This window comes from Xenopus laevis, chromosome 7S (assembly GCF_017654675.1).
Source record: "Xenopus laevis strain J_2021 chromosome 7S, Xenopus_laevis_v10.1, whole genome shotgun sequence".
NCBI classification, from domain to species: Eukaryota; Metazoa; Chordata; class Amphibia; order Anura; family Pipidae; genus Xenopus; species Xenopus laevis.
The window spans coordinates 15,039,671-15,052,842 of NC_054384.1; the positions used below are offsets into that span (position 1 = coordinate 15,039,671).

General features: G+C 41.7%; 1 protein-coding gene across 1 annotated transcript in view; it reads left to right on the forward strand.

The window, feature by feature from the left end:
* Positions 1-1,045: 1,045 nt before the first annotated feature.
* adam12.S (ADAM metallopeptidase domain 12 S homeolog) overlaps positions 1,046-13,172 on the forward strand; it is a 293,766-nt gene continuing 281,639 nt past the window's right edge. The window contains exon 1 of the mRNA XM_018227401.2: positions 1,046-1,377. Coding sequence (XP_018082890.1) covers positions 1,275-1,377 — 103 coding nt within the window. The 5' untranslated portion in view covers positions 1,046-1,274. The remainder of the gene's footprint in view (positions 1,378-13,172) is intronic.

Below are 13,172 nucleotides of genomic sequence, written 5' to 3' on the forward strand. Positions count from 1 at the left end.
TTGTTCCTACTCCCTGGTGAATGCAGATTCAAGGCCACACTTTCTGCAGACTGTCAGCCTTAATGAGGTTCATGTGGATGTTAAAGTGGGGTGCTGCCTTCACGCATTCGTGATTAACGTTGGCCATAAATGGGCCAATTCTACATAGTATAAGACCCTTAGGCCCACTGGTCAAATAGATAGATATCATAGGAGGATCATGCACATTATAGCAGTTTTTCTAATGTTCCCTTCATTTGTATTGACAACCTCTTGCTCAGAAGATCAGGAAGTGAGGGGGAGCTGCCGCTTCACTTCATTATACAGCATACAATGGCCGGCATGGTGGATCAGGCGAATATTCAAACCTATCCAATAAACAAACTCACTGTGGTGTTTCCTTTATATTTATTCATAGATCTATGCAGGGTGGTAAGGTCAATTGAGGATGGCACAGCCGGGCCAGGCAGCCAGGCGCCCTACGCATATGCACAAGAGGACACTCGGGCAGAGAGGGGACCAGACTAGAAGGCAGAAAAGGTACATGCCTGGTGCTCCCCTAGCTTTGCACCCTAGGCACTGGCCTACTCTTCCTACCCCTAGTTCCGGCCCTGGAAGATGCACTTTATTAGGTGTCCTTGAGTGAGCTCAAAGCTCACTTAAATTTCAATCAAAATCAATTACAGCCATAAAGACCAGTCAATAGGACGACCACATTTCACCACGGAAAAATACCTGTAGACTCTAATGTATGGTGGAAAAAAAATGTTAGGTGGTTTGAAAAAAAGTTACACAGTTTGAAAAATGTTGTGCCAAATAATGCCCGTCAACTTTTTTGCCGTTATGCTAATTTTAGATGAAATGAAACTGGTCAGATTCACCCATCACTAGGCCGGTCACATAACATGGCAGGGGCACTGCCACAAGGCATGTGGCAAACACAGCTTTCAGGCATTTAGGATTTAGGATCCGGCAGCTCGCTGCTAGTACAGGCCAATCATTTGTTCCATTGTAATGAGAGCTAAACGCTGGCATGAGCCAAGCTCCCGGCAGGCCTGCTTTCCTAACGTTCTTCATGAACAGTCTCATTTATTGCAACGGTCAACAGTTAAAAAAAAACCCCCAAAAGGCAAAGTTTGGAGGAGAAGGACTAGCTGCACATCCCAGCAGGCAGGAGGGGTTAACAAACTGCATGCAGGAAATTTCTCACATCCTGAGTCCCTGTGCTGTAACTGTATATTATGGCTCTTTCCCCCTCAGCCAGCTGATGAAAGCTCTCTCTCAGTCAGGAGAAGATGTCAGAGAGTCTCGGAGCAGAGCAAAGGGGTTTGCTGCCATTGCTCCTACTTATCCTGCTGCTTTGCCTTAGCTGGGGGTTTATTCCTGCTGCAGCACAAGGTAAGTCACTAGTTACAGATGAAGCCACTTGGATTTGTGAGATAAATGCGTCATGACTCATGGTTAATTGAAGAAACTGCGTTATCTAAAGTCATCTTAACTCATTTAATGCATTTAACCTTTCCATTAGCATACCAAAGCACCATTGTGAACAATGGTGAATGCTTTAATTAGATGGGATGTTGTGACGCAGTTTTCTGTGTTAAATGAGATAAATGGGATATCTGTGTTTAGTTATTCTGTGTCAAACAGACAAACCAAAGTGGCTGCATCTGTACTTCTCCTGCTTTTTGTGTCTTTATGGATGTTCCGACTCAGGAGTTGTATTCTGGTGCCCTGACAAGAGTTCAGGAGTCTGGTAACTTTGCACTTCTGCTTACAGTTCCTATTGTTCTTTTCTAGACGTCTCCTGCTTACCTTGTGCTCAGCTACCCCAAGTGCATGTGCTGGGGGAGAATTGGGAGTCTGGCAGGGGCAGTGGAGCAGCTGAGAGCTGCAGTGAAACCCAGGCTGACACTTGTAAGCCTTTCAGCCCAGTTACATGACGTCTGTTATATGGGTAGAGGGGCAATGCTGCTGAGGGAGGACAGAGACACAAGTCTCTTACTGTAGCAGACTGAGAAGTTTAATGCCTGCTCACTTTAAACTTTTATTGCGACTCACAGACATATGTAGCTGTTCTTAAAGGGCCAGCACCAACAAAAATGAATGGGTTTTCTATGTAAAAGTTATACTGTTACCCTGCCCTTGTTAATGTTATTTTCTCTACCAGAAAATACATATTCAGGTATGGGATCCATTATCTGGAAAACCATTATGCAAAGAAAGGCCATCTCCCATAGACTCCGTTTTATCCAAATAATCTAAAACTTTAAAAATAATTTCCTTTTTCTCTGTAATAATAAAACAGTAGCTTGTACTTGATCCCAACTAAGATATAATTAATCATTATTGGAAGCAAAACCAGCCTATTTAATGTTGACATCATTTTCTAGTAGACTTAAAATGTAAAGATCCAAATTATGGAGAGATTCAATATCCGGAAAACCCCAGGTCCCGGCCCTTCTGGATAACATGTCCCATACCTGTATATTTATATACATAATACACAGAGATACACAGATATATTGAAGGATGGATAGATGACAGACATATAGATAGATGATAGATAGATAGATAGATAGATAGATAGATAGATAGATAGATAGATAGATAGATAGATAGATAGCAATAAATCTATGGATAATAGGTGGCTAGATAGATATGCAGACAGACAGGTAGATGTAGGAGAGGAGTGAGAGCCATGTGTGGTTTTAGGGCCCATTCAGTACAGCAGATACCATAAGAGAATATTATGTCCCATACCTGTATATTTAGATATTTTGAAGGATGGATAGCTAGATGGCAGACCTGCAGATAGATAGATAGATAGATAGATAGATAGATAGATAGATAGATAGATAGATAGATAGATAGATAGATACATGATAGATAGATAGATAGATAGATAGATAGATAGATAGATAGATAGATAGATAGATAGATAGGGGATAGATAGATTGATAGATAGACAGACATACAGAGAAAGATAAATAGATGACAGACATACAGTATAATGAAATAGATAGCTAGATCTGCAATAAATCTGTGGATAATAGGTGGCTAGATAGATAGATAGATAGATAGATAGACAGACAGATAGACGAACAGACAGATGTAGGAGAGGAGAGAGCCATGGGTGGTTCTAGGGCCCATTCTGTAGAGCAGATACCATAAGAGAATACTATGATTTCAGTAATTAATTGTGAAGAAACTGAGGCCAAATGGCATTCATGCCTCTTTACCCACCTACAGGCTGATAGACTTTCTTGTAGGAAATAAGGCTGCTGCTGCCAAGACAGTATTGCTTAGTCTGGCTTAATTAACAAAATAAACTCCTTTTGCTGCATCATTTGCTTTGAGAGAGACTGGAGGGTGTCAGGGAGAGCGGAGCTGCCAGTAGCTTCAGGGACGCCCAGCTTGTTAATTGTGAGCTCAGCTGCTCCAGTAACTCCGTTTCATCAGCAGTGATACAGTGTTACTGAGTGGATGGAAGAGTAACATGCTGTGCCATGTGCTGTCTGCCTAACATCCATTCTTATAGGGACAGCGTGCTTAAAACAAGTTAGTCTTAAAGAAGAATTATTGCAAATCAAATCTGCAACAGGACTGTTTTTAAGGTAAGTCAGAGAGGGTAATAGCCCAGCACCCTCAGATGGTTATGGCCCCCCTGGGAGAATCTGTCATTGCTATAGGTACAAATGATGTTGGTATTGGTGTTCTTGGACCTATATAGTGACATTTAAATAGTAGAGCCTGAAACTGGCCATACACAGGTGATAAAAGCTGCCTACAGACCGAGTCGTCAGTTTATCGGCCCGTGCGGGGGGCCTTCCGAAAGTTGTTGTCCAGATTTCGATCGGGCAGTGTTAAAAATCCTGTATTGCCTACTGGCACCAAGAATATTCACCCAGGGCCCTCCAGCTGTTATTAAATAGTAACTCTCAGCATCCCATGACAGCTGAGGGCAACAAAATGCCTTTGAAACCCATGCTTAATACAGCGCTGTGGCCCCCTAACTTTCCTTTATTGACCAGGACCTCCATCCCCACTCCTGATCTGCAGATTTTGTTCAAAGCCTTATATCTCACATTCATTTGTTCTTAAGAAAGCATCTCTGGTGCATTGGTTCAAAGAATGTTTCTACTGTTTCCTCCAATGATGTTAAATGACGTTCAGCAACAGATGACACTGCAGGCTGCACAGTGGGCATAGTAAAGAAAGTTTAAAAAATTAATTTGCGTGCATTAAAGGGATAGTTTACCTATAAATTAACGTTGCATATACATAGACAGATATTTTGCAACAATTTACAACTGATCTTTATCTGTTCTTTTTTTTTTTAAGGTTTCTAGGGTCCAATTAACCAGGCAATGATTTCAATTAGAGACTGGAACATTAATAGGAGGTATTACATGTACAATAAACCATCAAAACAAATCACTGCACTCTTTTATCATTTACCGTATATACTCGAATATAAGCTGAGTTTTTCAGCATCCAAAATGTGCTGAAAAAGTCTACCTCGGCTTATATTCGAGTCAGTGGGCAGTAGCTGAGATTGCAGTCACTTTTAATCATTCCTATACCAACCGTTCGCTTAGGGAGAGACTGCAATATCACACAGCGCCCTCTGTTGGTTATATGAAAGAATAACAGTGCGCCCTCTGTTGGTTATATGAAAGAATAACAGTGCGCCCTCTGTTGGTTATATGAAAGAATAACAGTGCGCCATCTGTTGGTTATATGAAAGAATAACAGTGACTGCATTATCACACAGCGCCCTCTGTTGGTTATATGAAAGAATAACAGTGACTGCAATATCCCACAATGCCCTCTGTTGGTTATATGAAAGATTAACAGTGACTGCAATATCACACAGCGCCGTCTGTTGGTTATATGAAAAATTAACAGTGACTGCAATATCACACAGCGCCCTCTGTTGGTTATATGAAAGATTAACAGTGATGGCAATATCAAACAGCACCCTCTGCACATGGTAGTGGGACAGTGGGACAATGCACACAGTAATCCGTTTGGCAATTCTCTGTCACTATCAACTTTGCAAAGAAGTCCGGTTGATCGCTGGGGGGGTCGCTTTGGTGGAATGTGCGCTGCTGGGAGACAGGGCTGTAGTTGTGTCTAGGCTTATACTTGAGTAAATACGTTTTCCCAGTTTTCATAGGTAAAATTAGGTACCTCGGCTTATACTCGGGTCGGCTTATACTCGAGTATATACGGTACTTTTTTTATTGTTTTCGACAGCAGGCAGAAAATGTACTTACTGAGTCTTGTGCTGTTGCTCTGCTCAGAAAATGAATTAGTAAGAAGAGATGAGTCATGTTATGTTTCTCTGGTCAGTTCTAAGCAGATCAACATCAAAAGATTTTTCTCCTCTCCCTTCTAACTTCATTTTCTGCCAACTGTGGCTGATTAGCACACTGAACAGAAGATGGCGCAACTGCTTTAAATGCATGACAGGAAAAGAGTAAAAACTGTAAAGTTATATTGCAGAAGTGCTCAGAAACGCAATTTTAGACTAATTCGCTTTGAGTGTTTCCTATCCTGTAATAGAAACACAAGTAGTAATAAGTAACAATAACAATACAACTGAAGCCTCACAGAGCAGCAATTTGTTTTTCTGCCTGCCGGGGGTTAATGACAACCAAATATCAGATATTTCAATTGTAAACCTGGAAGGAGATAGATATGGAAAGAAAATTATTCAAATACCTATAAGAAATAAAATAAATAAATAAAGACCAATTGCAAAGAAAATGACTTTTGAGAACATACCAAAGGTTAATTTAAAGGGAAACGTCCACTTTAACAGGCCTTCTGTTCACTGCCTTGAAACAAACCCTCAGCATTATGGGTGCTGATTTGAAGAGGCTTTTATTCTTTAGTTATAGTGATTATCACTGCTGGCTATGGTGTGATAAATGGAACCCTTGCTTAATTATATATTAATTATATGATATTTATGATTTACCAGGACCCATGGTTTTCCTACTGTTGGGAAATGCAACTCTCGGCATTCTTAATCAAACCATTGTTGCATAGGGATTGTGGGTACTGAAAACATCTTGTGTTTCTGCCGCTCCCAGTGATTTACTGCTTATTTCATTTATCCTCTTCGTAATTACTTCCCCTTTATGCATCTTCCGGGAGTCATAGAAGGATAATTGGCTGGGGGTTATGTCTGAAATCAGATGCCTCCAACTGTGCTGAGGTTGCTAAAATCAAAAGAGGAGGGTTAGCAAAACTGCAGGGTAAGATTATTTAGAAAATCAGGGACACATCTAATAAATGCAGGTTGTGGGGCTTCACTGATTGCAAATTAATGGCATTTAAATCAAATGCAATCATTGCAGCTTGAGGGTTAATATTCATGTAATATAGTGCACTTACGTGCACAGTCAGCTCCCTTTATGTCCTGTTTGTCAGAAATTAAATTGCATGCCTTGTGGGTCAGAGGCGGAATAATTTTATGCAGTTATGTATCACATAATGCCGGTAATAATATTAGATAGCAGCCTTAGATAGATAGATAGAAGTCCTAATGCATGTTCTCAGTACATGGCGATTGGCGATTGGTTGCTATGGGTTACTGGACCGGGTGCGAACTTAAATCCTAATGTATGTTCCATGTACAAAGTGAATTTTCTCCCGTACATCTATTTCAAGGCTTAAAACAAGGTATAGTTTCCCTTTAAAAAAGTAATGAGTACATGGTGATTGCTGATTGGTTGCTATGGGTTACTAGACTGGGTGCAAACTTAAGTGCTAGTGCAGGTTCTCTGTACAAGGTGAGTTTTCTATAGTACATCTATTTCAAGGCTTATAAACAAGGTATCGTTTCCCTTTAAAAAAAGTAATGAGTACATGGTGATTGCTGATTGGTTGCTATGGGTTACTTGACTGGGTGCGAACTTAAATCCTAATGTTCTCTGTAGAAAGTGAATTTTCTCCCGTACATCTATTTTAAGACTTATTAACAGGGTTTGGTTTCCCTTTAAAAAAGAAGCACATGAAACCATGACAAAGTTCTATTCTAGTTATATTTAAACATGCTTCTGTTTGACACACTTGGTACTTAAGAAGCACAGCTGTAGCGCACATTTGGATAGGCCGAGTGTGCCGGTGAGTACTGATGGATCGTTATTCAGTTCTCAGATAGATTTTGTGTAGGCTACTGGTACGCATCTCATCTTCTGCACGGGAATATTTCCACTGGTGGAGAAACGCCTGCCGTTGACTTGAATGGCAGCTGTTAATAATGCTAATGACAGGTGACAATGGCAGGCAGCATGAGCCTAGTTGCACTGGCCTCCGTTATTTGGCGCAGATCATTGTTGGTACTGTAGTTTATAACGGAGTTATATGTTTTTAATTATTTGTTATTTATATAACACAGACATTGCCACAGCACAGAGATTGTTCTTCATCCAAATCTGTCCCTGCCCCAATAAACTTACAATTTAAGGTCCCTATCACATTCAGGGCAATGTTTGATCCTTAATGCTGGGAGGCAATAGCTAAACTAGAGTGTGCCGGGCCCTTATGCAAAAAAAACCTTCAGAGGGGCCCTGCGCACTCCGATCCCTATGCTACCGCCTACTTCCCGCCCCACCCACATCCCACCTCCACCACACCCCACCTCGACTCTGCCCATGACCCACCCCAACTTGCGCCCCCTTCCTCGTTGGTAAGAGAGCGGCTGGGGAGGAAGGAGTTTTTCCTAATTAGCTGTAGAGGAAGCACAGCCCACAGTTCGGGCCCTCCTGTTCCCCACACCCCCCCTGTGACTGCGGGGTCTGCTTCCCTAAAGCACCGGCCTCCCACTTTTTTGGCCCAGAGACCGGTGTAAAGGAAAAATTTTTGCAAGGTCCAGGGGGAGGTCGGGGGGGGGGGGTTGGAGTTGTCAGGAGGTGTCTGGAGGGGTCAGGGAGTTGGGAGGGGGGCCAGCAGCAACTGCGCGTCAAATTCGGATGCACCAGCGTCCAATTCAGCGCACCGGCGTTAATTGCGGGCCAGGCTCGGTTGTCCAGTTCAGGACTGTCTGCGGCCTTGTGGTTGGGAGCCCTGCTCTATAGTTACCTACTGCTCTATAGTATACCTACTGTCCCAACAATAGTCCAATAGAAAAATTCCAATGGAACACAGGTCTGCTGAAACACTTCAAGTGTTTCAGCAGACCTGTGTGCCATTGGGATTTTTCTGTTGGATTATTCCTCTATAGTTATGCCACTGCCAGGAGGCCTGATGAGCAAGTGCCCAGCTCACTCATTATGTGGAGGCACAACACTACACAGGGTGATATTGTAGCAAAAATACCATTGTTTCCCCCATCTACAGTGGGAGAAGCTATTTTCTTGTGATAGATGCCCTCTATATTGGAGTTACCATCTCACCCCTTTCAAGTAGGACACTTATTGAACACACACATGTTGCAAGTTGGAAGCATGACTGCACACACATTCTTGATCCACGCATCCTATCTGCAGCATGTGTATTCAATAAGTGTCCTATTTTATACGGTGACCATTCTCTAAAGACATAACAAGATTGTGGTGCCCTTTTTGGCTTGTCAGTATAATGCTGTAATCAGACATCAAGAGAGCAGACATTGTAGGGGTTTTTGGTTGCAGGGACAGGGAGCTGTGCAAAGAGTAGGCAGGATCACGGGAGAATCTTCTTGCATAAGTTGGCCCGCCATTGAGCAGTTTTGGTTTCAAAATACAACTCTGAAGTTGCCAGATGACATTTCCTATAAATTCTTTCAGAGCCGGATTAAAGCCAAATGGGGCCATATGCACTGGGGCCCTGACTTCAGGCCCCCAAAAAGTACATTCCATTTCCTTTTCCTCTTAAAGGAAAACTATACCCCCAAAATGAATACTTAAGCAACAGATAGTTTATATCAAATTGAATGACATATTAAAGAATCTTACCAAACTGGAATATATATTTACATAAATATTGCCCTTTTACATCTCTTGCCTTGAACCACCATTTCGTGACTCTATCTGTGCTGCCTCAGAGATCACCTGACCAGAAATACTACAACACTAACTGTAACAGGAAGAAGTGAGGAAGCAAAAGGCAGAACTCTGTCTGTTAATTGGCTCATGTGACCTTACATGTGGTTTGTATGTGTGCACAGTGAATCTTACGATCTCAGGGGGCGGCCCTTATTTTTTAAAATGGCAATTTTCTATTTATGATTACCCAATGGCACATACTACTAAAAAAGTATATTATTATTATAATGGTTCATTTACATGAAGCAGGGTTTTACACATGAGCTGTTTTACTCAGTATCTTTTAATAGAGACCTACATTGTTTGGGGGGTATAGTTTTCTTTTAATCATTATCTTCTGCTTCCATCCCCATCTCCAAGTGTTCTGCAACAAACTTCTCTTTGAACAGGAATTGCTTTTATATTGGACAGGATGGTTTCCTAGGTGGATGCCTGTTTTGCCAGTGTATCCTAACCCTGCGTTAGAGTCCTGCGCGGGTCCATTTTTTGATACCCATACCTGCAACCCACAATTTGACTCGCATGTTCCTGCTACCTGACCTGCAATAGGCCAACTAACCTTTCGACCCTGGAACCAGAAGTGACGTCACATTTGCCCGGTATCTTCACAAAAAATCTTCGCAAAAAAAATAAAAAATTGAAAGAAACACAAGGGAGGGTGGTAGGGATCAAGCCCGTGTTGGGTACCGAGCCACACAGCCAAGGGATTGGGGACTTTTTGCCTGTTTTTTTAGGCCTGAATTCCTCTTAAATATATGCTTACATGAAATAAAGTCTCCAAAATGCCCTGAGTGGGGATTGACAGTTATCATTTGCCTTGACCAATAGAATGTATTTGTGTTCCGCAACATTTGGCGATTCCCCCTTAATGCATTGTGCGCATAATGTGCCTGCAAATAAAGTCATTAATCACAATTAATTGTGCTGCTCTCTAGAGAAGTATTTATTATGTTTAGTGATGCTACATACTCAGCGTGTGCAGCGCTTGGCCCATATGTTGCTGCGAGCGGCACAATTCCAAAAGAAAACTTATACAGTATCTGCCATTTATCCCTTTGGATGATTTGTTCTGTTTGTCATTTTTGTGTGTTTATTGCAGTATGTGTATAGATGAAAAAGCAACACTTTAACCTTGGTATATATTTTATGAATGTGGCTATTCACAGTCAAGGGTTGACTTTAGATTAAGGGGGTCAGATTGGGGTGACAGGGGTCCACTAGAAAATCTTTGACCGTGAGCCCATTTTATTAGCTATTTTTCCCTCTTTCCTCATTTCCTTTTTTATTCTCTTCCTCACCTATTATGACATAAACTTCCCTACATTTCTTCTCTTTGTTCTCATATAGAAATGGGAAATGCCCGTGGTCTGGGCATATAAGGCAAATGGCAGAGCTATGACACCTTGCTGGTAATCTGGTGGGTCAGTTGGAACAGGGATACAATACAAAAGAGTTGCATAGAAACTGCAGAAGTTGGCTACAAGAGTTTTAGTGATACTGATTTGCTCCTATCAATAATCACGGTTTTACGGTAAATCATCATATTGAGCTAGGGTTGCCATCTTTTTTCTAAATTAGCTCCGGGGCTGGGCGGGTGAAGTTGGGTGTCGGGGGGGGTGACACTGGGGATGGAACTGATGACGTCATGGGCGGGTGATGACAGAGGTTGATGATGGGACTGATGAAGTGGCGATCAGCGATTGGCTGATTGCCATGCCATTGACTGCAATGGCAAATTAGGAAATCCGGAAAGGCAGTTTTCACTCTGAGAGCTTTTCCAAAAACCGGGTTGTCCGAGTAAAAAACAGACAGGTGGCAACCCTATATTGAGCTCTGAAACTATGAAACACGTAACAGGCTATAGGGGTCATTTAACACTATGACTGAAGTGCAGTGAGCTGGGTTCAACTTCAAGCCATTTTTTCCCAGATTGCAGCATTTTTTACCCATAATTTTAGCATAGATGTGGTCAGAGGGAGTCGCACCTGATGTTGTTGTGACTGGGTGAAAAGAAGATGAGGAGCTACTGGGGCATCTGAGACACAGATCTTTACTGCTAAAGGGCTGTGGCTGCCTTGGGCTGGAACAGAAGCAAAAAACATAATGTACAAGATTTCTAGCCTACTTCTTTAGTTAAGCTTTAGTTCTCCTTTAAAAGGGGTCTTAACAGTTAATTCTCAAAAAAATGCTTCCAATTATACATTTCAGCCTCTGACAGTCTTTCAGTTGTCATAAAGTGCTCTAATAACTCAGTCTATTTTTGTGCCTTTCTATGTCATTTGTCGGCAATAATGCGAGTGGCCGGCTGGTCTGCATTACCATTGCTTTTGCTAAACTAGAAGATTTTGCCTTCGTTCCATACTAGAAACCATGATCTAATACAGAAACAAGTGAATATTTCATGGCCTGTTAATTCCATTGGATTGAAGTATAAAACATTGGATATAGAGCTGGCAACACTGACGTTGAGACAGTAAATTCCATAGATTCAGAGCTGGAAAGAAGCATTTAGACTTTTTTTTAAGGGTTTCCTATTGCAAATTGCCACTTAGTACAGAAAGAATAAATGGAATATTGAATGACCTGACTTTAGGAGCCTGACAAGCAGGAATAAATCTTTTAATGGCAGATTACCTAAGCGACGCTTTAATATTTTCTACTTATTATATCCACCAAAAGGCAATGATTGTTCTGCCATTGAACGTCCGTAATGAGATTGCTATGCCCTTGGAATGAGGTGATCTTTCTTTAGAATGTGGGTACTTGGGAATTTTCAGCAACTTCCAGGAGGGGAAGTAGGAAAAATTGTAACAGGTTCTATTTGTGGGGCGTAATTCAGCTGTTAGCCCCGTGGGGGACGAGTCCTCTGGGAAGGCCAAGTAAAACACGGGAAGATTAAAGCCTCCTGAACATCTGTGCTTGACCTCCCACTGTGACTGTCTCGCTGAACATTGAATCCTGCAACTTGATTTCCATGCACTTGACATTTTAGAACTGGAGGTGATTTTCAAGGGTTCATTTGTGAAAGGGTCAACATATCCTCCCATTTTTAATCCAAATAGTGCTGATCAGCAAAGATAATTTTTTTTCTGGAAATCCCTTACCAACTACTTTTCTGCTGGTCCCATCCCTATCAAACAGAGTCCCAAGCTCCCCCTACAGCTCTAATATATAGTGACGGCCTCATTCAGTAGCCCTCTGACATTTGACAGTGTAGATGGATTGCCAGTCCAGGCCTGCCCTATGCTGCTACAGTAGGTCAATCCCCTGGTTGTAACTTTCTTTTAAGACCATCCTAACATAATAGGGAGGTTAAGGGAGGTTGTGGACAGCCAACCTGAAACAATGGCCGCTTAGGCAAAACTCAAGCTCAAGTTGGAGTACACACCTAGAGACAAGGAAACATTTTTACCATATGTCCATGTTATAATATTACCATTAGACATCCCATTAGGGATGCACTGAATCCAGGATTCGGTTCAGGATCCGGGCAGGATTCGGCCTTTTTCAGCAGGATTCGGATTCGGCCGAATCCTTGTGCCTGGCCGAACCAAATCCTAATTTGCATATGTAAATTAGGGGCGGGTAGGGAAAGCAAGTGAATTTTCATCACAAAAGAAGAATTTTTTTTGACTTTTTACTTTCCTGCCCCTAATTTGCATATGAAAATTAAGATTCGGATTAGGTTCGGTATTGGGCCGAATCTTTCACCAAGGATTCGGGGATTCGGCCGAATCCCAAATGGTGGATTTGGTACATCCCTAATGAAAATATAGTGTATTATCACTATAAAGAGTAACACCCTTTATGTTATAAATCAGCTCTGAGTGATCACAAAGAAATCTTGACCAACAGTCATGAATGCTGATGAACAAAGTCATGTAGTTAAGTTCTTTAAGAGAGAAAAAAATAATTACCAGGTCACATGACTCCTTACTTCTTCCTTCTTGATAAAAAAAAATACCCAGCCCTTATGTTTTATGACTTGAAATGTTAATATGTGAAGTAATTAGCTTTGTATTTAGCGCAAACCGCCTGCTTCAGTAATGGCTAATGTATGAGGTGCCATCTGGTGCCCAAATACATCCTCCTCCATTCTCAGCTGTCTGAGGGCCCTAACAATGGAAATTCAGCCGTGAGAGTCATAAAGCA